Below are 27,842 nucleotides of genomic sequence, written 5' to 3'. Positions count from 1 at the left end.
AGGAATATTGGGGATGCAGATCAGCTCCTTTCCCCATAAAGCTTTTGCTCATGAACTCTTCGTGTGATACCGTGTGACATATCTGAACATCCGTCTTCCATTTCTGGAGGCTGTCAGAGTCACTGGCTGGATTTACCACTGGACCAAAACAAAGTTGGTGACAGTTCGCAGCATATTTGATACAGCATCTCATGGGGCTCCTAGTTACCAGTGGAAAACACAACCGAAGGAAGGAGGGTGTATACGGTTTAGTGCTGAAAGCTACAGGTGTTTATTGCATGTTTGTACGTCTTGTGAGAATTTGCTTCTGCATTATTGCATACCGACTTTCGATAGCCATTATTTATGGATATAGGCATATTTTTAACCTAAATATATGTGTTAAAGGTCTACTCACTTAGCAGATAATATGTGTATTCCCATGATATTACTAGTAGATGTAATTTATTAAAATTTTGTTATTAAAATTTGAAAGAACATAAAATGTAATAATAGGCTTATAAGAATATGATGATCTCTCAATTCATCATAAATTAAGTATCGGGATGGCTGGGTGGCTCAGTCGGTTAAGCGACCGACTTCAGCTCAGGTCATGATCTCGCGGTTCGTGAGTTCCAGCCCCGCGATGGGCTCTGTGCTGACGGCTCGGAGCCTGGAGCCTGCTTCGCATTCTGTGTCTCCCTCTCTCCGTGCCCCTCCCCGGCTGGCGCTGTCTCTCCCTCAAAAATAAGTAAAGATTGAAAAACTTTTCATACAATAAAAAAGATTATTATGTGCTAGGGGTCGAATATCAGTTGATCAGTGCCACAGTTCCTTTGGCTACATTTACCTTGGAACCCGTTGTACACGTGCATTTGTGCGTACGTTTGGACCTGTCTGTGTGAACCTGCGAAGATGCTTTGCAGACGCTGACTTGCGGAGGGCCCTTGAGGCCCCAGTCAGACCACTAACTGCATGAAAAGGCAGCTGTGTGGCAGAAGCTGGCGTGGGTGGTTCTTCCTGGCGGCCCTCCGGCCTAAGGATTTCCGTATGGGAAGTCTTCTGGCAGACAGGATGTGGAGCAGGAGGCGTCGCTGCAGGCAGGGGACCTGGACTTGCAGGGAGGGCAGGGGAAGGCCTGCCGTGGGGTAACCGGTTGCCCTTCTTTCCTCTGCCCGAGCGGCTGCAGCCTGGAAGACGGAAGCCCCCGACGCGCCCCTCCGTCCTGAGGGACGCGTCGACCTCGGCTCCTGCCTCCAGGAGCAGGTCCGCTTTCACCCGCTGGCGATGTCACCGTGGCTCTTGAAGGAGCCAAGCTTGGGAAAAGGCTGCGAGCGCCACGGAGCGTGGCACGCGTAGCTGACTCGTCGGGGGGCGTGCGGTGTGTCGGAGCACGGCGGGACGTCTCGGCCCGAATCCCTGCCGCCGTGGTGTGCTCTTGCTGCTCGTTTGGACTGCCCAGCGAGTGCCCACTGATCTGGCGGCAGCGCCCTGCTGCAGGGACGTGAACCAGTCGGGAATCTACTTGAAACGAGTGCGCTGCTGACTTACGGTCATCTGAGGGTTGGAGTTTGGTGCGGCCTGTTTACGGATAATGAGCTGTCCCACGGTCAGAGATGCTGCTCAGAGCATCGTAGTGTTGGCCATAGGTCGTGCTACTGACAGAAGAAGGAAAAAGTTCCATCCTTTCGGTTTGTTTATTTTTTTTTCAATTTTTAATTTTAATTTTTGAAAGAGCACAAGTGGGGGCAGGGGGCCCAGAGGGACAGAATCCTTAGCAGGCTCCAGGCTCTGAGCTGTCAGCACAGAGCCCGACGTGGGGCTCGAACTCACGAACCGTGAGGTTGTGACCTGAGCCGAAGTCGGACGCTCGACCGACTGAGCCCCCTGGCGCCCCTGTTAGTCGTTTTGTTTTGTTTTGTTTGTAATTTAAGTCCCTCTGTGCCTCTTTGATAAGAAAGCTGAAGACGAGTTAGAGGAACAGTGCGTGAAGCCTCCCAGCAGGATTGAGGCAAGTGGCGTGTATGGGGAAATGGCATCTAGGTTCTATGCGTTTGGAGATTTTTCTTTTTTAAGTAGCATTAATTTTGACTCAGTGACATAGAACGAATTATCCAGGCCCTGATAACAAAATAACATCCTCATTAAATAAAATATGTAAGTTACTGTTTACAAGAAACAAGGATTCTATTCATTCTTCAAGAGCAAACAAATTTGTGTGTATGTGTGAAGGCTTCGTAGAGCAGTTTTAGGTTCAAAGCAAAATTAAGAGGAAGGTACGGGTTTCTCACACACCCCCTAGCCCGCACGTGCACAGCCCTCTCATGACCAGCACCCCCGCCAGGTGCTGTGTTAGCTACGACTGATGAAGCCACGTGGCTGTGTCATCGCCGCCCAGAGTCGGTCGTCTGCGTTAGGGTGGCTCCTGGTGGTGGGCATTCCGTGAGTTTGGAAAAATGAACGTGTCCCACCATTAGAGTCTCGTACAGAGTACGTTCAGTGTTCTAAAAATCCTCTGTGCTCCATCTAGAGATGTGTGTTTGTTCACAGCTCCCAATTTGTCATATTTTATATAGAACAACACACAGTCCCATATGCTCGGTTTGTATCCATTTGGCAAATTTTCCCTTTCAACTCTTAACAGCAAAGTAAAGGAAAACGGAGATAATGCAGATTTACTTAAAATTCACCATAAATCACTGTTTCTGCTTTAATTTACTCAACACCCCTTCACATGAGAGCACATAATTTATTTCCACAACCCAGGGAAACTGTGAGTCCATAGACCTAGGCGTGAATGGTGGCATAGCCGTGTTCCCCTACACGGACTTGCATGTAGGAAGCATTGCTCAGTGGTAAGTGGGATCACACCCTTCCGTGAGGCACTGCCTGTACCTGTGGCTTCGGGTGGGGAGAGGAGCACCGAGTCAGGAAAGGGAAATGGGGTGTCTCCCCAGCCCTCCCTCCCCCCACCATTTCTAATGCTAATTTAAATCACAACAGCACCTGATGCCCAATTTAAATGGTTCTACTTCCTCTGGAAATGTGGTTTCCTACTGATAAAACTTAGCATTAGGGACAATTGATTTAGTATCTTGCTCTTTTAAGAAGCCCCTTTGTTGATAAGCACATCGCTAGCCTGAGCGGTGGTACCAGTGTGTTTAAAATGTACTTATACAAATGAAAAGATTTGCACAAAGCCCTGTTCGTGAGAGAGGGCCAGGACATTAATTTGCCTTGAATATATGAATAAATGCAGAATAAATGAGCAAATGGGAGCACAGAGGAGGAGAGAGAGAGAAGCGTCATGTAGGTAATAATACTTAAATATGTTTGTAATTGTTCCCAGAAGATAAACATAAGGTCACTTACGTTTAAGGTCACTCCAGGTTATATTTTGTAGATACTGATTTATGTTTCTTTTGCAAAGTTTAAGAAACAAGTCTTCTCTATATTTTTAGAAGCACCTGATTTAGAAATGTTTAAACAGAGGGTAGTGTGTTGTTCTCATAGAGCCTATAGGGTTTTGATATACTTGATAATGCAGAGAAAAACTCATAAGGAGCCGTTACTCAGACCAACTGTTACAACGAGATCCTGAGAATTTGTCAAAAAAAAAAAAAATACATAATGTTACAAAACGCCAAGAATGTATTTTAAAGATGATACCAAAGTCCTGACTGAATAGCATCTCCTTCTCACAAACCTGAGATTCTCTTTGGAGAATTGAAAAGTAAATGATTTCATCTGTTTTCATTAAGAAATCTTTACTTGTAAATGTTAACTTCTATAATTATTCTGTATTTATCAAAATATCCTCTGCGGATTTTAAATTTTTTGAAGTCTAGAACCTTGTCTTTCTTTTTTTATTTACGTTTTCTTATTCCTTCCTATTTTATCTATTAGGGAGTTTTGTCTGTAACAGGTAAAAGTTTGGTAATGACTTTGTGTTTATCAAAATACTCCCTAGCAGACTTTTCAGTTTTCTTTGAAGGCTAGAACCTTGTCCATTTTCTCTTTGTTTTCATCCCGAGCACTGTGGCCTGGGCACAGTACACATTCACTAAATCCCAGAAGACTGAGTCACTTGTTGGCCTCAGCAGGTGGAGGAAGTGTAGTGGCCACCCTCGTGGCTTTGACTGTGGGGGGTGTGGGGCCTCATGGCTTTGACCCTGGGGGGTGTGGGGCCTCATGGCATTGACCATGGGGAGTGTGAGGCAGGCAGTAAGAGCAAGCCCACAAGGATTCCAAAGGGTGAAGCGTTGTGAAGGGAAAAAACAATGTTGACAAAGAGATGGACTTTGTTGGACAGAGCGAGCAGGGGAGGTGCCTCCAAGAAACAGCCACTGTGCAAGGACTTGGAAGCATGTGTCTAGAGAACTAAGGAAACCACTTTGGCTAAATGTCACTGGGTCATTCACAGTCCCAAACACCACGTCTCAGTCAGCATCGTTCGCATTCACAACAGCCTGGATAGGAAAGCAGCCAAAGCGTCCATCTAAGCATGAGTGGATAAAGACAATGTGTGTTCACATACACAGGAATATTATTCAGCTTTAGAAAAACGAGGTACTTCTGTTTGTAACAGTATCGATGAACCTGGAAGGCATACTGCTGAGTGAAATAAGACAAATATATAAAGACAAAATCAATGTCTCATTATCTGCGGAATCTAAAAAAGGCCAATGCATAGTAGCAACAAATGGAAAGCGATGAGCAGGGGCCGGGAAGTGACGGCCATGGAGGGATACTGGTCAGAGTTGTAGTTATGTCTGGTGAGTACGTGGAGAGATCTACAGAATGGTGGTTCTAGTTAATTACGTTGCACGGAAGTTTATAAAAAGTATACATTCCCCGTGTTATCACTACACGCAAAAAGTGGTAACTATATGAAGAGATGTGTGCATTAGCTTGACCGTGGTAATCATTTCACAGTGTATATGTATATAAACTGTCGTGTTGTGCACCTTACATACTTATGATTTTACCAAAAATGTGTGTGTTCCCTCAGTGTTACTTTTTATTTGCATCTCTGCCCATCCTTGATTGGAAATGATGGCAAGTTTCGTTACAAATGTATATTTCCGTGTTACTACCAGCTAGACTGTTTATAGAATATCATATTGTCTGACACACGATAGGTTCTTTGCCCAAAATTGGGTCTACTTCTTCTCTTTCTATGGAGCATTAATCGCATGGAGTAGAGATTACACTTTGACAGCAGGCTCTGGCTGCTTGTTGATGGCCTTTGCCTTGCCTTGGAAGAATCCGGAAACGAGCATTTTTACACCCCTAATGAAAACAGTTATGTAGTGAGACCCCCTGTCTGTGGCTCATTACGAATCGTCCAACCATGACCCTCAGGCTGTAATGGATTATCACTGCTTCTCTGCAGGGTGTTACAGGAGGCAGGTCTGAGTAAATGTGTCAGGAAGGTGCTGGGAAGGAAACCGCTGGTCTCGATGATGATTCTTCAGTTTCTTTATTCTCTTCTTGTTGGACCTTGGTCACTTACAGACAGACACATAAGAAAGAAAAAATGATACAAAACCCACCTCAGGCCCTCAGCTTCACATGCAGTGTTAACACTGGTTTGCAAGAGCTATCCGTCTCGACACCTGTTTCACAGCAGATTGCCAAAATAATGTATTCAGACAAACACTGCAATTTGAAAGGGTAGACTTTTAATAAGTTGTAATGACTGTGTCACTAATTTTAGTAGGAATTTTGAATAGCCAAGTTAATGCCTTCCCTCTCAGCATTGCTCAGAAGCACACCCGTGTAGAGCCCGCTCAGGGCCCTGCACGTTAAATTAGATGTTAGTCGGAAGTCAGCCTTCTTCCTGGCACCACGTTCCCTCCTTTCGGGTCTAAGAAATAGCCATTTGATACTTTTTTGCAAGATTCCAGAGTTGTTTTTTTTTTTAACGTTTATTTATTTTTGAGACAGAGAGAGACAGAGCATGAACAGGGGAGGGGCAGAGAGAGAGGGAGACACAGAATCCAAAACAGGCTCCAAGCTGTCAGCACAGAGCCCGACGTGGGGCTCGAACCCACGAACTGTGAGATCATGACCTGAGCTGAAGTCGGACGCTTAACCGACCCAGCCACCCAGGCGCCCCAAGATTCCAGAGTTTTAGCTCTACTCCGAAATAGATCCCATTAAAATGTCTTTCTGGTATTATGGTTCCTGTTCTCTCTGTCCTGTCTTCCTCCCTTGATTCCTGCCTCTCTGGACGCATCTGTCTCCTCTAGTTGTCTATCATCGATTTCTCTACCTATAATTTATACTTATCTATTTACTTTTTTCTATCCTCTCCATCATCTGTCATCTCTCTCATTCATCTCTCTACTGATTGATCTTTGTATCTTTTACCAACCCATTATCTGTATCTGTCTGTCTTACCTGTCTGTCTCTCTATCCATCTATCAGGATCTACCATCCACCTAACTCCCCATTCCTTATTCTCTTTGTCACTCAGGATTCTAGCCTAATCTCATGACATCGCTGACTCTCTTTCTCCTCGATCACGTTGTTGGTCACCAAAGAAAGCATTTTTTTCGTTCTGGAGAAAAGGACCCTGTGCTGTATTAAAAAGAAGTTCATAGAATCCTAATATATGGGTGTATCTGACACAAATTGGTCTTGTCTAGTTGGCATGGGGTCAATCACCATGACAGTGTTCTTTATGACAATAAAGCTTCGAGGCTTTGCAGAATTAAATGTAGAAGAAAACTTTCTAGCCTCAGATCTTTTCCTTATCTTAATTTGGATAATTACATGAAATCTGCATACATTACTCTAAAATATTTATTTCAGAGTGTTTTGGGTGTCCTCAAAATATATTAAAAGAAATATGAAAAGAATTCACGTATGAGATATATTAAAAGAATTGATGAACAATTCTTTTGCTTATATGGAGTTATCTTTTGGTCCTTCTAAGCACTATAAATGTTAAATATTTGATAGACGTTTATTTAACTTAAAACACAATATGGGTTATTTTCACTTTTAGAACTGGTAATCAATGTCTCTGAAGGGATAGCAGTTTTGAGTTCTATAAAATTCTGTACCTGAGAGTTCTCAAATGTATACAGTTATCCATAGAACTACTTTTTAAGACACCTGAATTTGTTTGAAATACAGTGGAATTAAGGAACAAAAATGTGTACTACAGCTGAATATTTGCAGCATTTAAAGTCATGGAAAATGTCTGTGATACCAAATGATGGTCTTTGCCTTTGCTTTATTTAGGTCATCAAGCTCGCGTTTGAGGAGTTTGAACTGGAGCGAGGCTATGACACCCTCACCGTGGGCGATGCTGGCAAAGTGGGTGACACCAGGACCGTCTTATACGTGTAAGTACGGGACGTGGGGTCTCCTCTCCTCTAGCGCACGTGGCCGTCTGTGCCCTCGTGGGTGGAGCTTGCTGAGCTCAGGGTGTCCAAGTCTGATTTCACATGAGGACTGACTCAGGAGTGTGTTTCCTCTGTTTCCATGTTTGCTCGTTCTTTATCAGTGTTTTCGGAAGTACAGGTATTTCCTAGCACCATGCCATAGGTCTTACAGAGCCCTCACAGCCTGTAAGGCCACGTGCTAAAAGCAGACAGGTTGTCGGGAAGTGGCCCTGGGGTAGCGGGCTGTGCCTCTGTGCATCCAGAGTCCCGAGGGGGGTACGGCCACAGCCCTGCTGACAGGACCAGCGCGTGGATCGCTGCTCTGCCGCTTGCCAGGGGAGGCGTAGTCGGCTCTGCAGTGTTCCCTGGATGCCTCCCCCGCCTGCTGAGTTTGGCCTTGAGGACGGTTTTGTCACTCCTGTGGGACCTCTGCTCTCCAGACTGAAAACGCGATCTGGGAGAATCTCTGGTCATCAGGGCTTTCAGCACAGAGGGAAGCACCTTGCATGGATGGCTTCATGTAGCGACTCCCGCTCCCGAGCCAAACCTTCCTCCCTTATGGAGGCCATTCTGCAGAGTCTCACCTTTTCCTTTTCTCAGCTTACTTGTGCATCGCTCAGGTTTGCTTTTTATTTGTGGGGAAGCTTGCCCCCCATCCCTTCAGCTTGTTATTCTGCCGGAAAAAAGCAAAGCAAAACAAAACAAACAAACAAAGAAACAAACAACAAAACTTCCCTGGCCATTACACTCCCTCACTCTAATATTTAGCAGTTGCTTATGAGGTGGTTCATTTTGTTAAAAAACGTGCTGTGGGTGAACCTGCTGTCCATGTGTTAACAAATGGATGGGCCGTTGGGGCGCCTGGGTGCCCAATCCGTTAAGCCTCCAATCTTGATTTCTGCACGGGTCACGATCTCATAGTTGGTGAGACTGAGCCCTGGTTTGGGCTTTGCATTGAGCATGGAGCCTGCTCGGGATTCGCTTGCTCTCCCTCTACCCCTCCCCTGCTTGTATTCCCTTTCTCTCTCTCTCTCTGTCTCCCAAAATAAATAAACTTAAAACAATAAATAAAGAAAAGAAAAGGAAAGAAAAAAAATAAAAACAAAAGGGACCATATTCTGACTACGTTGGGAACATGCTTTTGTCATTTATTGTATTTTGGGCATCTTTCCCTACGAGCACATGTCACTACCTCATCTTCTTAGGTGTCAATTCCTACCACTGCTAATAATTAAAATCATGTTACTGGCCCATGATTTATGATGATAATTATAATAATAGCATTAGTAGTATCATAGCTAATAATTATTAACTATCTCACGTATCATGTACTGTACTAAACACCTAATACATACTATCTTATTTGGTCCTTACCTTTACCCCGCAAGTTAGGGGTTAATAGTCTCCTCGTGTGATAAATGATAAGACTTAGACTTAGGTAGATTGTAGCGGGATTCGCTCACAGAGTCATGACACCGTTTGGAGGCGTTTCTTTCCAGGAAGCAGCTTTATTTGTGTCGGCATTGGCTCAGTTGGGTAAACGCCACATGGCGTCGTCTTTTACACATTCTTGACTTCTTTGTCTCCCATATATGTGTAATGTACAGACATACGGTCTGACTGGGTGCTCTCATGTTACAGGGCTGTGAGGCATGTCACGAACCAGGTTGCCTTCCCTTATCTTGAGGTCTTTTCTCCCCACCTTCTCAGGGAGGGGACTCTACCACAAGATTAGAGGGTTTACCCCAACTCACAAGCCTGGTGTGCATATACTACATTGGATATGCATCCACGAGTATATGCTGCATATATGTGGGTATTTAAAGCAGTTATTCTTCTCCAGTGTCTACTGCTTCCTACACATGGACGTGGCTCGCTTCCTGAGGCATCCTCATGGATCGCCTTTTGCTTTCCCTGCCGCCTCACCCTTGGCATTTACGAGCAGGGGTGCAGTAAACGAGTCTACTTGCTTTGTGCGCCTTCAGGAAAAGCTGCAGGAGGTGAATTGCAGGGGGAATGGGTAACTTCGTTTACACTGTCATCTTTTCCAACAGCCCCCCTAAAAGTTTCTCTCAGTCTAGTCTCCCACCACAGTATATGTATGCCCCTCTTCCCCCACCCTCACCAAATATTCTTTTTTGCCAAATTACTAGACAAAAATGCATTTATTTATTAGAGTCCAGACTCCTGCATGTTGTGGCCCAGACAGACGACAGTATGGTTTTCAGGCGCCCACACCGATCGCCCAGCCTGGCATTGGCCTGCAGGGGGTTGCAAGCACCCACAGCGTGGATGGGAAAGGGGCCACAGAGCCAGCAACGGAGTTTCTGGTTCTGGCTTTGCTATTAACTATCTCTGTGACCCTGAGGGAAGTCACTTTACCTCTCTGCACCTCTGTCTTCATGCCTGTAAAGTGTGTATAATAAAGTCCCCCTGCCTGTGGCAAGGAGCAGAATGAAATAATGCGTGCGAAAGTGCTGCAGAGCTAAGAAATGTAACCCACAAGTGAAGTAACTTTATTATTACCATAACAGCTAATTTACGGAAGGGTGTCACTAAAGCAAATGAAAGAAAATTCTAAATAAATGCAAAATATGAAATATAAACGAAGCAAAGCAATGCCCTATAAAATCCCTTAGGTCACTATTAAAGATCTAAAGTCATACACCTATTTTTTCTAATGCTATTTGTTGTTAAGAGAGCAACAGCAAACTATGTATTACATTGACATAAGTGTTATTAGAACTTCCTCTCGATAGCTCACATCTATAAGTGAAACACTAAATAGCCAACTGAATCAAACTGAGATGCCCTTTGGGAAACATAACGTAGCAAAGATCACTTGGGCATTTAATCAGCGGCAGTGGAGAAAAAGGAAGCCACTGATAGATTTCCTCAGTAGACAAAATTACAGAAAAAGAAAGAAAACAAGGAGAGAACCACAGCTGTGTCTTCAAATAAACAGGTACTTTTAGGGAATACATTGACAAATATTTTTGAGTGCTTATAGGCTAGACTTCATTCTCAGTGCGGAGCTGGAAATCTCACTGGAGAGAGGCAGTTATGGGGGCGAGTACGTACCAGACCAGGGATGAAGTCGTTGGATCTCATGATGCAGATTTCAAATAAAATATGAGTTAAGAAACTTCTTTTTGGAAGACTGGTATTCACTACCTCAGGTTCAATATGTTATAGGTTTCCCCTCTGTGTGTGGGGGGGGGGGTGGGGGTAGGGGTGGAATTCTAGTCTTGGATATTCAGGAAGAATTTGGAGAGTGAGATAGCCTAATCGGTTCATCCTAGATATGGTTGTAAAATGTCCAATTTCTGTCAATGGCTTTTTAGTTTCTTAACATTCTTGGCACAACAAGAGGACAACTGAATTTAGGAGAGACCCTTTTAATGATCCAATCTTCCCAAAAGACAAACAGATTACTCTGGTTGTTTTTACAGAGGGACAGACTTAAAATTAAATAACTTATTTGGCAAATCTCTGTTGAGATCTATCCAAGAATATATATTGATAACGGTCTTGAATTTAATTTGCAGAAGAATTGCATCTGGAGTTTCCTCTGGCCTTTTCGGTTATTAGCAATGGGTGGCCGGGCAATTGCTTTAATTTTGGGTTATAGGTTTTAAATGTCTGTGCCTCTTAGGGGATCAAGAACCAACCTCAGGGAAGTCTGCAGGCAAGTAGCATTGCCTGCATCCAATGAGATGTGTGGGTTAACTGCTAAGGGTACCAGTTGTTTCTTATGGCTGGTTGACCTGTTATTGCTGAAGCCGCTACTTGTTTCTAGAAGCTTCCTGAGCCCCTGGTGTGACCATGGCCATGTCCCCTTGCTGTTGTCGGCAGGTCCTGAGCCGAAGGGCATCATTCTCTTTTTATTAAAAGGCTGTGGAACAGCTCTAAGAAAGCAAACACTAAAAACTGATGATTCCATGTTCATGTATCTTTGATATCATCAGAGGACTCAATCAATATACACCTCAGTGCTTTGGAGAAAAGCTTGAGTAGTTTATGTTAGGAATAAGTACATGAAGACAGCTCCTTGAAGGCTTTCTAGATAAAAACCTGTGTTTCCATGATCAGAAATCAAGTACACTCCTTCGGTTCTTGGAAGCCTGGAATCACATGATCACAAACATTTCTCTTCATATTCTCACCCTTCTAATTGGCTTGCCTGTGCGCGGGGGTGCAGCTGATAGCACACATCAGACTTTATCTATGTTAGCTTTCCCATTGCTGCCTCTTTATCCGGGAGCTTTCTTACCAGCTTCTTTGCAAAACTATTTATCGCAACTCAGACATTGTGGTAGGATTCAGGGCGGGCTTCGAGGGGATGGTGAGCAACGGAGAAGTCAGAGGCTGCCAGCCTTCATTAGGACCCTGGAGAGGGGTCGCAGAGCAGGACCCTCTCTGGATGGGCTACAGAGTCTAGATTCTCTGTTCCAGCTACCCTTCCAGTGGGGAAATAACCGACTGCTGAACACCAGCATTCTAGGTTTGGGAGGCTAGCTGTTTCTGAGGTGTCTGGGGAGGCAGGCTGACCTAGGACCTTGGCAGCCCGTGGGAAGTTGTATTTGGAGGCTCCTTGCCTACAGAGGAGAAGCCGTAGGTCCCAAGGGATGGGTAGCTCACCTGTAGTGCCTGCTGGAGATGGAGTGGGGAGGGCTCCAGCCAACCCTGGGCCCCGCCAACCTGAGTCATTTTCCAGATATTCTGCTGATTATGCCACCAATATTGACTGACGGTGATTGCTTTCTCTAAGAAGCCGGGAAACACGTCTTTCTTCTCACACTGTTAACCTGAAGAGCTAGGGAGCTCTTTTCCATGACTCATCAGCCCAAAGCATTTCAAATTTGTGTGGCGTGTTTTTGACATGAAGTTAACTCAAAGGCAAAGTTATTCTCTTTGTGGAGGAGATAAGGACATTTAGAACGAGAAGGGACATCCACTTCCACAAGCCTGGATCCCTGTCTCGTGCCTTTCAACCTCAAAGGACTGTGTAAGTGTCAAATGTAATGGTTAATAACAAATTGGTTTAGAAACATTAGAAGTACAGTGCCACAAGGAACTATTACGCTACTAGGTATTACATCAGCTTTAATACCACAAATCACGCGGGGTTCAGCAGTATTCTGAGTCGTCTTTGGACATGGGAGGTACTAGGAAGGAGGAGGCCAGGGAGAGATGGAGCTGTCATTTCCTGACTCTTGTCTGCACCTGCGTTGTCTCATGGCAGTCTTGTGACAAAGGTATTGTTTCCACGAAAACAAGCAGAGCTCTAATTCATGGTCATGTAGACAGCACACTGCTCAACGGGTATTTGAACTCAAAACGATTCCTGTTCGCTTTTGAATCTATAACAGAACATCACAACGAGGATATTGACATTGATTGATACAATTTACTAATCTTAGACTTTCCTGGTTTTATTTCTCTGTGTGTGTGTGTGTGTGTGTGTGTGAGAGTTCAATTCTATACCATTTTAGCACCTGTTTCAATTCATGTACCCACCTCAAGTCAAGACACATACAAAGCTAACTCATGTTGCTTTTGCTCATCATATCTGTGTCCCTCTCCCTCACTCCTCCCTGACGCTGAGAGCCACTCTGAATTCCATCCGTACAGGTGTGTCATTTGTGAGAGTGTTACATATATGGAGTCACAGTGCCTAACCTTCTGTGCTTGCCTTTTTATACTCAGCAAGATTGCCTGGATATTGAGGAACTATTGAAGAATAGTTCTGTCCTTTCCATGACTGATGTACTCCATGATATGGATATGCCACTGTGTGTTTAACATCTACCAAATTGCGTATCATTTCTGTACAGGTTTTAGCGTGACCATGAGTTTTCATGTGTCTTGGATAGAACTCCAGAACTGCTGTTGCTGGGTTGTATGTTAGTTGAATGTTTTGTTTTATAAGAAACTGTTGGATGACGCTGAACACCTCTTCTTGCTTTTTTGTCATCGAGACATCGTTTTTGGTAAATTGTCCAGGTGTTTTTCCCCTATTTTCTCATTGGATTCTTTAACATTATTTTTAAGAGCTTTTTGTATATTCTAGATAATAGTTCTATTTTAAAAATTTTTTAACATTTTATTTATTTTTTTTGAGATACTGAGAGAGAGGGGCAGAAAGAGAGGGAGACACAGAATCTGAGGCAGGCTGTGGACTCTGAGCTGTCAGCACAAAGCCCGACATGGGGCTTGAACCCACAAACTGTAAGATCATAACCCTAGCCAAAGTTGGATGCTTAACCAACTGAGTTGCCCAGGTGCCTCTAGATAATAGTTCTTTACACAATATGTACTTTGCAAATATTTTCCCTCAATTTATTACTTTTTTTATCTTATTTATATGTATCATCACAGCAGAAGTTTTAATTTTGATTAGGTCTAATGTATAAACTTTTCTAATCATAGCTTCTGCTTTTAGGTGTCAATTTGAAGGACTCTGATTTTCTTGAGTATTTAGTCCTTTTAGCTATTTTCAGGTCTGAACCATTCTGTATCAATTGTGGAATAAACTTATATATGTCTAAAAGTTCTTGGTGGGATTGTGATAGGAATTGCATGACATTGTTGAACAGTTGGGAGAGAATTGAGTCTTCCAATTCACAAATATAGTATTTCCTGCCATTTATCAAATTTTGTGTGTCTGTGTTAACTGATATGAGTATATATTTGTCCTTTTTTAGCTAGTTCATATTGTGAATTACATTAGTTGACTTTTGAATGTTGAACCAGCCTTACATGCCTGGAATCAATTCCACTTTGAGGAAGAGAACAATTCTTGTTACACATTGGATTAACTTTTATAGTATTTAACTGAGGATATGTTTGTCTAAGTTCCTGAGACATACAGGTCTGTAGTTTCTAACTTCCTTCTTTCTTTCATACTTCCCTTCCCGTCCTTCCCTTCCCTTCCCTCGTTTCTCCCTTCCCTCGTTTCCTCCATCCCTTCCTTCTCTCCCTCCTTCCTTCCCACCTCCCTCCCTCCCTCCCTTCTTCCTTCTCCCTTCCTTCCTCCTCCCTTCCTCCCTCCCCTTCCTTCCTTCCTTACTTCCTTCCTTCCTTCTCTCCCTCCTCCCTTCCCCCTTCCTTCTCTCCCTTCTTTCTTTCATCCTCCCTTCCCTCCCTTCCTCCCCTTCCTTCCTTCCTTCCTTCCTTCCTTCCACCCACCCTTCCTTCTCTCCCTCCTCCCTTCCCCCTTCCTTCTCTCCCTTCTTTCTTTCATCCTCCCTTCCCTGCCTCTCTCTCCTTCCTTCCTTCCTTCCTTCCTTCCTTCCTTCCTTCCTTCCCCCCTTCCTTCCTTCCCTCCTTCCTCCTTCCCTCCCCTCCCCTCCCTTCCCCTCCCATCCCCTTCCCTTCCCCTATCTATGTCTAGTTTTGGCATGAAATTAATACTGGTCTCATTTAATGACTTGAGAAGTATTCCTTCCTCTGTTATTTTCCAGAAGAGTTTATGAAAATTGATGTTAATTCTTCTATAAAACATAGAGAGAATTTTCCAGTGAATTTCTGGGTCTGCAGATTTCTTTTTGGGGAGCTTTTTAATTACAGCATCAATTTCTGTAATTGTTACAGGACTATTCAAATGTCTGTTTCATCTTGGTTGAATTTTGATAGTTAGTGGTTTTCAAGGAATTGGTTCATTTTTTTATAACCTGTCAAATTGCTGAGTCTAAAGTTGTTCATAATATTTCCTTATCATGCTTAATGTCATTAATGACTGCTGAATTTGTAGTAATAACTACTCTTTTATTTGTTTGTGATGCATGTCTTCTCCCTCTCCCTCTCCCTTTCCCAGTCTTCTTAGAAGCTTATCAATTATGTTAATTTTTTAAAGTAATAGTTTTTATTTCTTTTATTTCTATTTTTTCTATTGCAATTATATTTATTTCTGATATTTATCATACCCCTCTTCTGCTCCTTTGGATTTATTTTGCTTTACTTTTTGTAGTTTCTGGAGGTAGTCACTTAGGTAATTATTTCATTCCATTTCTCCTGTCTAGTTATTTTTAGTACTATAAATTGTCCTCTTGGCACTGCTTTAGCTATATCCCAGATATGTTTTTCTATATGTTTTGTTCTCATTTTTCTTCTGTTCTTTATTTGTTTGTTTCATTTGAGACTTCTTTTGATCATGGATATGTGTTGTTTAGTTTTCGTGTGTTTAGAAATTTTCCTGTTTCCTTTCTGTTAAGAATTTCTAGTTTGATTCTATTGTGGTCAAAGAACACTTTCAGTAGTATTATTTCAGTTTCTTTAAATGTGTTGAGGTCTATTATCTGGCCCAGAATGTGGTCTGTATAGGTGAGTGTTCCAGAGGAGCTTATGGGGCATGCGTGTTTGCCACTATTGGGTATAGTGTTCTCTATGCCAGTTAGACCCTGTTGGCTAATTGTATTGTTCAGATCTTCTATAACCTTGCTGATTTTCTATCTAGTTTCTGAATGAGGGACGTTAAAATCCTCAACTGTACTTGTGGATTTGTCTGTTTCTTCTCTCAGCTCTATCAGTTTTGCTTTATGTATTTTGAAGTTCTAATGTTTGTTGTGTACACAGTTAGGATTTGTGTGTCTTCCTGGTGGATCATTTTATCATTGTATAACATCCCACTTTGTCTCTAGAATATTTTTTTGTTCTCAAGTCTACTTTAGCGAAATTTAATGTGGCCACTCCTGCTTCTTTATTGTCAGTATTTTCATGGTATAACTCTTCTCCTTCTCCTTTCAACATACCTTTGTCCTTAACTTTGAAATGTGTTTTTTTTTTCTTTTTTTTTTTTGTGAACAGCATGTATTTGGGTCATGATTTATTGACTCTGCCACACTGTGTCTTTTGATGAATTAGACAATTTACATTGAAGGTTATTACAGAAAGAGTTTGTATGTGCCACTTTATTATTTGTTTTCTATTTGTTTCTCCGGTTCTGCTGTTTCTTTTACTTTCTTTCTTGCTTTTCTTTTCTAACCTTCCTGTGGGTTACTTCCACATTTTTTAAGGACTCCATAGTTTTCAAAATGGTTACTGTGCATATTACAATATACATTTGTGACTTATAACAGGCTACAGGTATATAAGTTCCCTATTATTGCTGTATCAAATTATGACAAACTTGGTGACTTAAAACAGAAATTTATATTCTGATAATTCTGAAGGGCAGAAATCCAAAATCAGTTTCATTCAGCCAAAATCAAGGTGCCAGCAGGACTATACTCTCTCCAGAGGCTCTGAGGGAGGATCCAGTCCTAGATGCTTCCAGCTTTTGATGGCTGCTAGCGTTTCTTGGCCTATGGCGCCATCACTTACCTCTCTGCCTCCAAGTTCACACTTTCTTTCTCTTCTGTCTGAAATCTCCCTCTGCCTCCTTCTTCTGAGGACACCTTTGAAGGCTGTAGAGCTCACCTTGGTTGTCCACTACCATCTCCCCACCTGGAGATGCTTAACTTAAATACATTTGGAGAAATTATTGCCATATAAAATAACATGCACAGTTGTCATAGATTAGGACATGCACATTAACATGCCATCCGCCTATTACGATGGTATCAACATTTAAAACTTTTCCATGTAACCTCACTTCCTTTACCTTCCCAACTTTTAAATGTCATTGAGTATCAGAGGTGTTAAAATACTTGTTTCAATCATTAAATGTGATTTCTAGAACTTATTATGAAAGAATAGTATACTTCATATTCTCATATAGTCTTCCCTTTCTTCTTGATGTTTCAAGTTTCTCCTGTTACCCTTTCATTTCTTTTTGAAGAAATTCATGTAACCAGTCACTAAAGTTGGGTCTGCTAGCGGCAAATTATTTGTCTGACATTTAAAAAATTTTTCCTCTTATTTTTAAAGATTACATTCACTGGACATGGAACTTATGCTTGATAGTTCTTTTCTTCAAAAACTTGAAAAATTTTGTGACACTTCCTGTGGCCTCCAGTGGTCAGGAGATCTCCTGACATTCAAATTGGCAAATTTGAGTTAAAAAATGTGTCCTTTCTCTCTGGATGTTTTCCAGATTTCGTTCTATGTCTCTAGTTTTCAAACATTTAATTAGATGTTCTTTCATGGTTTTGTTTGGATTTATCCGGTGTGAGGGTCACTGAATTTCTTAGAACTGTAGGTTTATTCATTTCACCATATTTGGGCAGTGTTCAGCAGTTATTTCTTCAAATACCCTTCACTCCAAGGTCTTTCTCTTCTTCTTCTGGGACACTGAAGATGCCAAGTTTGGCCTTTTTGTCCCCCAGGTTTTGGAAGCTCTGTTCACGTTTTGTTGTTGTTTTTGTTTGCTTTTTGTTTCTTTTTTTTCTTTTTTCAGTCTGTATTCTCTTTGTTCAGTGTAGGGAGTTCTATTCATGCACTCTCAAGTTCACTGATGGCATCACGCATCTCTACCATGAGCTTTCTAGAGATTTTTGTTTTCATATATGTTGAATCTTTTTAGTCCTATAATTTCCACCTGGTCTTATAACATCCATTTCTTTCCTGAGATTTTTTTTTTTCTACCTGTTTTCAGAGACTTTGTAAAAGACTGTTAAAGCTTTTACATGATGGGTGTTTTAAAGCCCCTGTCAGACGATTGCGTCACCCGTTCATTTCAGGTGTTGTCGGCTGGTTATGTTTTCCCATTCAAGTCTTGATTTCTTAGCTCTTAGCAGGACAATTGTACACTGGTTGTTGAGTCTCCCATGTTAGGACACGTTGATACTCTAGAGATCCCTCATTATAGCAGGCAATCACCCTGGGTAGGCTTAGCACATGGACCTTTGGCAACTTTGTGGGCTTGGGTTCTAATGACAGGTTAGTTATCAGAGACCTGAAGATGTTGTCTTGGTCAGCTTGGTTTATCTGGTACTGTTGGCTCTTATACTCCTCCTTACTGGGGCCAGGATGTTTCTGGGAGGGCAGGAGTTGGTGGGGGCCCCCTACTAGCACCTCCTCCCCCATCTTACCCCTCACCCCTCACTCTGCCTGTGGATCTGGGAGGGGAGGAGAGTCTCAGCCCCCAGTGCGGAGGGACAAAGATCTGCCTTGATTGGATCACTGGTGTGGCTGGGTCTCTCATGGGTTCTGTCCTCTGTGGTATCTTTCCTCAGAAAAGGGAACCCCAGACTCATGAGGAAAGTAAAGGCCTTCCCTGCACACGTATCACTGTTGGAGTCCCTTCATCTGTCTACCTGGCTGCCTGAGGTTGTTAAAGGAATATCATTTATATCCCAGAGAAGGATGAGCTCATCTGGAACCTTCTCTTGTCTGGTCAGGGGTTGGCAAACACCAGTCTGGTTGGTCTTCTGTTTGCATGAGGAAGACAGCTGGCGCTTTGCTGTCTCTCTGGTGCTGGGTCCCAAACCAGCTTTCCTTCTACTCCAGCCCTTCAAAGTTCTCTTCTGGTTTTCTCCTCTGCCATTCCCAGGGTTTAGAACTGTGACTAGTGGAGAAAAATGGTAAAAAGAGTCCCCATGGCAGGATTGGCCAGTCTATACACCTTTAAATAGTCTGCTGCCATCAACGGCAGAAACCTATAAAATAGCTTTACGTTGGGGGGGTGCCTGGGTGGCTCAGTCGTTTGAGCGTCCGACTTTGGCTCAGGTCATGATCTCGCAGTTTGTGAGTTGCAAGCCCTGCGTCAGGCTCTGTGCTGACAGCTCGGAGCCTGGAGCCTGCTTCCGATTCTGTGTCTCCTCTTCTCTCTGCCCCTTCCCCGCTCATGCTCTGTCTCTCTCTGTCTCTCAAAGATGAATAAATGTTAAAAAAATTTAAATAAAAAATTAAAAAAATAAGAGCTGGACACTTTACTGACCGAGCCACCCAGGCGCCCCTGTGTCTGCCCACTTTTACTAGGGATCTGAATCAGGGCATCTAAATCTTACTACCTCATCCCAGGAATGGTCTGTCCAGGTACCTGAACAGATCTCATGTTCTGGCTTCTTCTAAATTAATTAATCACACTTCTCCTTAGTACTCGCTAGGTCCACCCAATTAAGACAGATGGCCAAATAAAAAATTTATTTTAAATAACTGCTTTTTCTACACTTTTTGCCGAACTTAGGAAGTTTATGGACAATAAGGCACTATAAAAAATTCAAAACCAGTGAATTCTAAGCCAGCTTGCAACTTACGAAGAGCATTTAGTTTTCAACAGCCCAATTTACGATTAAAATGAGTACTTTAAAGGTTTAGTGCACCATTTTCCATTTAGATACCCACAGGAATAATGCACGTATAACTTAGTCTAGGGCTTCTACTACACAGCTTTGTGGCATCGTCACTCTTGGGTCTCTTTCATATCCAGGTTTCAACAAATTATTGTGTTTTTTTAAATTAATATACAGTAAAATCGAAGCTGTTGGTATACAGATATACAAGTATCTATACCACCAAAATCAGGATACAGAGTGATTCCATCACCCCTGAAACTCCCATTGCTTTCTTTTAAGTCTCCTCCCTGGTCCCTGGACCCTGGACCCTGGACCCTGGACCCTGGACCCTGGACCCTGGAGAGCTGATCTGTCCTCTATCACTATAGTTTTGTCTTATCACAAGCATGGAGTTATACTCTACATAATTCCTGAGAATACAAGTGGGAATGTAAAATGGTACATCCCCTCTGGAAAACAGGCAGGCAGTTCCCTATGAACTTAAATATACATTTATGGTAAGATCCAGCAATCCCACCCCTAGGTATTTACCCAAGGGAAATAAAACTTACCCTACACAAATGTGTACGTGAACACTATCCTAATTGCCAAAGACCTGTAAACAGTGTAAATGCCCTCAGTGGGTGACTAGACAAAGACTCCGTGGTATATTCACACGGGAATTCTACTTGGTAGAACCAGGGACAGACTATTGACATAAGCAAAAACATGGGGATCACAGAGGCATTACATTGCGTGGACATTGTTGTGGTTGGCTTAGCCACCCTTTCTAGCAGACACATGTCATGTATGTGCGGACAGAACTGTTGAACCTTTTCACAAGGGCTGAAGAAAAGATCTGTTCAGAAATGAGACTGCTGTCCTATAGATGGTAACATTACCAGCTGTCAAAACGTCATAAAGTCACTGTGTCCTGTGGGTACAATTATGTTTTTGACCCACTTTCATATGAAGGAGTTGAGATTTTGAGTTGAGATTTTTTTCAACTCAGTGTGCCCTGGTTGTAGCCAAGGAACAAATTTATAATCAAAGTCATTTATTTCTTCCTGGCCTGATCATTTAATATAGTGGAACTTCCTGCCTATTTCCATTCAACATGGGGACTGACTACAGAAGACATGTCAAACCGCTTCATGCAAGCTGACTCTGTCTTCTCTGAAATCTATCAGAAATTCATAGAATGTTAGATTTCCACAACTCCTTTTATATAATTAAATGCAATTATTTCACAGATGAGGAAGCTTAGAGGCAAAAGAATTATTGAAAATTAAGGGTGAATTAATAACAGAGCTGTAACAGAACCCTAAGTACCAAGTCTTGGGTATTCTAAGATACAATAAAGATTTCACTCATCATTTGGAAATATTCCTATAAAATTTAAACATGTGGATATTTAGCAAATTTTAATGATGGTTGTTAATTTATATTTTTTATTGATGTGTTTACTCCAAAAATTTTGAATGTTATATGCCAGAGTCTGGGATAAAAAGACCAAGATAGAAGTTTGCACTCAGGGAAATTCAGAATTCAGTAGGAAACAGATGTTGAAGTAGGTGCCTATGATATGTTTGACTTAAATGAGGCATATGCAGAATTCTACAATGGTCAGAGAAAAAAAAAATCTTCCATTGTCTAAGGGAGTTAAGAAATGCCTAGTGAGAACCCTCAAATCTTTAAGAATTCTTAGCTGCTATGCAGGAAGAATGGGCATCCTAGGTAGTGATGTCAGTTACCAAACACCTAGAGGCCGAGAACTGCCAGTATTTTTGGAGACTGGTTACACAGGTCAAATGGCTGTGTGGAGCACAATATGTGTGGAGGGGGAAATTCCACTGTAGAGATAGAGGGCAAGAGGAAGCTGGGAACCTGCAATACAATGGCTTTTTTCTCAAAAGAAAATTTTATTGTAGTTTTCTAACAAGTAAGTCAAATTACTTAGTATTTCATTAGAGTCATTTTATCTTTAGTTTTAAATCAAAACATTGTGTATTATAAAGTCAATCTAGGAAGAAATGAAGCTGTTTTAAAAAAAGTGATTAAAATGATATAGTTAGGCTGACTATTAAAGTATTTTATCAAAACAAACATCTATTTTATTTTTCAGGTACTAATTGAAAAAATTCTGTTTAAACAGATAAGCAGTCGCAGGGGTCACAATAACATTTGCTTTTTGTTTCTAAAAATTCATTTTTCAGTGCCAGAAAATGGAAATAGTTTCAGAAACATGACAAAAGAACAGGAGGGAAATTCTTTTCCTTTGTTTTAAATGGTTGTAAAATAAAATTTAAGATTAAAAATCTAACACAAAAGTACTTTAAGATTTTTTAAGTAATTTTTCAAAGCATTAAATAATGTTAAAATAATTATTTTAAAATATTTTGAATACCATCTCACAATCCTTTTCATAAATAAACCAGTTAAATAAGTAGCAGGCTTAAATTCTAAAGAGAAGTACAAATCCTAATCTGATTTTGGATTGAATGAACTTTGTGGGAAGTGTAGCCCTGCAGCAGCTCACTTAAATTCATGTGAATCAACAGACTGACATAGATGGAAATAAAATAACATCCAGTGCATAACTACAAGAAATTCAAATATATTCACCAGAAGTATTTCTGATGTAGTAAATTTGGCAACATAGGTCTTTTCAATGTGTGAACATTTTCTACATAGTAGTTCAGGTTTTGACAACTTAGTTAATTCCAGTGCCTTAGATGGGAAAGGACTACAGAGCCAGGAGGCCGTTAGGAGGCTGCCTCCATGATGCTGGTTTGGGAAAATCAGCGCTCAAACTGAGAAAGTGGAGACAGAGAGAAGGACGCGGTGTGATTAGTAGGACTTAGTGATGAACGGGTGGTGGGGAGAAGGCACTCTCACTCTCTACTTCTCGTGACGAGGTGGTTGATGCCATGAGGGGGGATTTAAGAGACTCTGAGGGGCAGGTAGTTCCTGTCTGATTGCTTCCATGTTCTTCCTCCTATATTTGCAACTAAAGTTCTCTTCAGAGATAAAGGGAAATAGATTGGGAGGGAGCTTGAGAAAGGTGGAGATAGTTTGGGATATCAGCTAGTGGCACGTGAAGGGAAAAGACACCGAATGTGGCCCAGGGAAAGAGTGTTTATTGAGTGGCTGGCGGGGATCTGGAGATCACAGGTCCAGACATACTGGTGTGAGTCAGCGAATTCTTCACCAACTTACAGGAAGATAGAGGGGCTTGTTGGGTCTTATTAGATCCATGGAAGATGGTAAGAATTTCAAGAGTGCTGGCAGGGACGGCTGAGACATTGCATCAGAGTATCAGCCGCATTGTCCACAGCCTGCAAAATATAATGACGTCAATGATAGAGGCCCCAGGAATTTAAAGAGTGGGTTTCAGTGGGGTGCAAGCACATGACAGTTCACATCACACGTAGATGTGGCCAGAGAGAGCGGTTAAGATGATACAAAGTATAGCAAAGTACCAAGCATGAGGGCAGTTGCCCTGTCTGAGAGCAGGGGAGGGGAGTGTCACTGGGGTTGAAAGGATCAAGGAAGCACGAATTGTGTGCCAGAATTATCCATGTGGACACTCTGACCATCCACGCGTAGAGATGGCCGTCAGCCAGTGAGTTGCAGGGAGGTGATGACAGACGTGAGCAGTGAGGTAGAGTCATGTCATGAATCTCAAGGTCGCGGGGGGTGTAACGGGTGATTAGAGAGTGGCGGTGGGGAACGTAAATCAGAAGGGTGTTGACTCCACCTCCAGATGGTATTGATAAATTATTCCAAAAGGAAGATGTGGTGTGTAACACACACCACACACCACACACCACACACCACACACACACTGGAATATTCCTCAGCCATTAAAAAGAGTGTAATCTTGCCATTTGCAACAACACGGATGGAATGGGTAGATCTAGGGAGTATTATGCTAACTTAAATCAGAGAAAGACAAATACCACATAATTTCACTGATATGTGGAATCCAAAAAATAACAACAAACACAAAACCCGAAATAGTCTCATAAATACAGAAAACAAACGGGTGGTTGCCAGTGGGTAAAACAGGTGAAGAAGATTGAAAGGCACAACATCCATTTATAAGATAAATAGGTCACAGGGATGACAAGTACAACATAGGAGATACAGTCAGTAATATTGTAAAACACTATGGTGACAGATGGTAACTAGACTTAGCGCTGGTGAGCATTGCATAATGTGTAAAGTTGTTAAATCACTATGATGTACGCATGAAACTAATATAACGTTGTATGGCAACTGTACTTCAGTGAAAAAGAAAAAGAAGAAAAAAAACATTCTCCACGTACCTTACATGTAACTTAAAAGCCAATATATTAGTGTATAAGAAAAATCAAAGGTTATAATACTTTCTTTCTTACATTTGTGTAAACTTTACAACAAAATGATACTTGTTCTTTTCTCTTCGTTTTCTTACCCAACGCAGTGAATTTAACTTAAGGTACAACAAGTATCTGTTTGTAATGGCTCTGAGTAAGATCAGACTTCCCTTCTTATATTCATATAGTCTAGCAAATGTTATCCAAGACAAATAAAAGAAGAGAAATGTCATATAAAAAAATGAGCAACTGGAACCCCCCTTTCCTCCAGAAATACTCGACCAAACCTCTAACCGAGAAGTTATGAGAGCTGATTACAGTGATGAATGAGCAGAAATTTTAAGGCATAAGAGAATAATATAAGGTAGCCAGGATTTTAGAAGACAGAAATCAAGGGAGAACAGATATGCATGAAGGTGAATCTTGGATTTCCCAAATCATTTTTCCGGGGGCATTGTCTGACTCTCAGTTTAGGGCATCCTGGCAAACAGGTGTCTGTGACCCAGGGAATGGGGTTTTGGGAGACACGGGATATGGGGGACCCTGAATTGGGCTATCAAAGCTGTGAGGACTTGGGGGTCCAGGATGTCAAGGGAAAGGGAATCACGGGGATGTGAACCTGGCATCTGCTGGACTTTGGTCCTTGATGTATTTGCCTGAGACCAACTTTCCAGGAATCAGAAGGAACGAGCCCAAGCAAAACTTTGCTGCAACTGGTCTACAGAGCTCAGCAGAACTTTTGGAATTTTCAGTGCTAAGGAAACAAAGGTGTCTCAGACCTGTTGTTTCAAGGAGCAGATCTACTACTAAAAACCGTGTTCTCTGGGTTGTGACACAGAAGGGGATAAGCACTAGGAAAACCACATGCCTGAAATGCAGCTGTGAATCATTCCACTGACGGAATGGGTCAAAGTGGTCACTGTGCTCCCAGAAGAACATTAAATACTCCCAGTGGAAGGTCACAACATACAGAACCTCTAGCATGGCTTATGCACAAGGTCTGGCATTCAATCAAAAATTACCGGAAGTGTCCAGAAACAGTGCGCAATGCCTGCAACCAAGAGGGAGGGGACAGATAAAGAGCAAGATATCCTGACATAGCAGTTATCATTCAGGACTCTGACAATTAACTATGGTGCATGTGTTTAAAAGATAAGTGAAATAATCAAGAATTTTGCCAGAAAACTGTAATCTACAACAAGTCAAATGGAAGTTTTAAGAATTGCAAAATACATTATCCACTATAATTATATGATTGGAACCAGAAGATGGTTTAATAAAAAAAAAATCCCGGCTGAATCAGGAAAAAATAATGTACAGAAAGTGTGTGTACATTTGGAGTTCTGGAAGAAAGAAATTGAGAGAAAATAGGACATAACCAATATTCAAAAACATTACCACTAACAATTTTCCAATACTGACAATAGACATCAAGGTAGAGATTCAAGAAATTCCATAAGCCAGGGAGGATAATACAAAGAAATCCTCATACTGGCACATTACAATAAATCTTCTGAAAAACAGGATGAAGAAATATCTTAAAAGCAGCATAAACAAATGAATATTATTTTCAAAAGAGAAAATATAGGATTGATAGAGTGCTTCTCAGTATAAACAAAAAAGGTAAAAAGACAACAGAATAACATATTTGAAGTGTTGGGGGAGAAAAAAGCTATTAAGTAAGAGATTTGATTAAAAAATAATTGACCAGGGACACCTGGGTGGCTCAGTTGGTTAAGTATCCGACTTCAGCTCAGGTCATGATCTCATGATTTGTGAGTTCGAGCCCCGCTTTGGGCTCTGTGCTGACAGCTCAGAGTCTGGAGCCTGCGTTGGATTCTGTGTCCCCTTTCTCTCTGCCCCTCCCGCACTCACACTCTGTCTCTCTCACATTCAAAAATAAACATAAAAAAATTTAAAAGTTGGCACAAAAACAGACACTCAGATCAATGGAACAGAATAGAGAACCCAGAAATGGACCCACAAACATATGGCCAACTCATCTTTGACAAAGCAGGAAAGAATATCCAATGGAATAAAGACAGTCTCTTCAGCAAGTGGTGCTGGGAAAACTGGACAGCGACATGCAGAAAAATGAACCTGGACCACTTTCTTACACCATCCACAAAAATAAACTCAAAATGGATGAAAGACCTCAATGTAAGACAGGAAGCCATCAAAATCCTCGAGGAGAAAGCAGGCAAAAACCTCTTCGATCTTGCTCGCAGCAACTTCTTACTCAACATGTCTCCAGAGGCAAGGGAAACAAAATCAAAAGTGAACTACTGGGACCCCATCAAAGTAAAAAGCTTCTGCACAGCAAAGGAAACAATCAGCAAAACTGAAAGGCAACCAACGGAATGGGAGAAGATATTTGCAAGTGACATATCAGGTAGAATCAGTACCCAAAATCTATAAAGAACTTATCAAACTCAACACCGAGAAAAACAAATAATCCAGTGAAGAAATGGGCAAAAGACATGAATAGACACTTCTCCAAAGAAGACATCCAGATGGCCAACTGACACATGAAAAAATTCTCAGCATCACTCATCATCAGGGAAATGAGATACCACCTCACACCTGTCAGAATGGCTAACATTAACCAGCAACAACAGATGTTGACGAAGATGCGGAGAAAGAGGATCTCTTTTGCATTGTTGGTGGGAATGCCAGTTGGTGCAGCCACTCTGGAAAACAGTATGGAGGTTCCTCAAAAAGTTAAAAATAGAACTATCCTACAAACCAGAAATTGCACTACTAGGCATTTACCCAAAGGATACAGGTGTGCTGTTTTGAAGGGACACATGTACCCCAGTGTTTATAGCAGCACTATCAGCAATAGCCAAAGTATGTAAAGAGCCTATACACACACACACACACACACACGCACACACACAATGGAGTATTATTCAGCAATCAAAAAGAATGAAATCTTGCCATTTGCAACTACATAGATGGAACTGGAGGGTATTATGCTGAGAGAAATTAGAGAAAGACAAATATCATATGACTTCACTAATATGAGGACTTTAAGAGACAAAACAGATGAACATAAGGAAAGGGAAACAAAAATAATATAAAAACAAGGAGGGGGGAAAAACATAAGAGACTTCTAAATATGGAGAACAAATAGAGGGTTACTGGAGACGGTGGGGGGGTGGGCTAAATGAGTAAGGGGCATTAAGGAATCTACTCCTGAAATCATTGTTGCACCATATGCTAACTTAGATGTATATGAAAAATATAAAAAAATAAAATTTTGAAGTAAAAAAATAAAAAATATAATTGACAAGAGGAAAAACAAAAAATGAACTAATTTATCATTAAATCATATTCTAAATAAAAGTCAAAATTCTCTGATGAGATAAAATAATATAAATAAAATAATTAAAAAGAATACAACACAATTATATGCTGCTTTCAAGAGGCAAACACGAAATGCATATAGTAGAGTAGGTTGAAAGTAAAAGATTAGGAAAAGGTATTCCTTGTAAGAACTAACAAAAAGAAGAAGAAATACAGCTTTATAGTCATAAGTCAAAGTAAATAGACATTTACACTCGACATTTGTGTTCTGTGCACTTTCTGATATGTTACATTTCGATAAAATGTATGCAAAGGGAAGAAAAACAACTCTCTTCCAACCAAACAAGCAAATACGACACCAAATATAAAAGAGCAATCTCTCTAACAAAGAAACAGTCTTCAAAAAGAAATATATTTTTAGTGACTGCACATCACTCACTGTAATTCTTTTTTTTTTCCAATTTGTGTGTAACTGCATGAGCTACTTCACATGTAATGACTATTGTTCATCTGCCTTTGAGCAATCAGGCTCTCTGTACCGCCCAAGGTGAGCGTGTTGGGTTGATAGACAAATGATACGATTGATGGGGCGAATCATGTATTCCTATTCCCGAAAGTACTTTGCTGAAAGCAGAGCT

The 27,842-nt window shown here is 41.5% G+C and overlaps 1 protein-coding gene across 1 annotated transcript in view; it reads left to right on the top strand.

Annotated features, from left to right (window-relative positions):
* Positions 1–27,842, top strand: part of CSMD1 (CUB and Sushi multiple domains 1) — a 681,511-nt gene that overhangs the window by 197,359 nt on the left and 456,310 nt on the right. The window contains 1 exon segment of the mRNA XM_042934172.1: positions 7,234–7,337. Coding sequence (XP_042790106.1) covers positions 7,234–7,337 — 104 coding nt within the window.

The sequence above is a fragment of the Panthera leo genome, chromosome B1 (assembly GCF_018350215.1).
Source record: "Panthera leo isolate Ple1 chromosome B1, P.leo_Ple1_pat1.1, whole genome shotgun sequence".
NCBI classification, from domain to species: domain Eukaryota; kingdom Metazoa; phylum Chordata; class Mammalia; order Carnivora; family Felidae; genus Panthera; species Panthera leo.
This window is presented reverse-complemented; position numbering and strand designations above follow the sequence as displayed.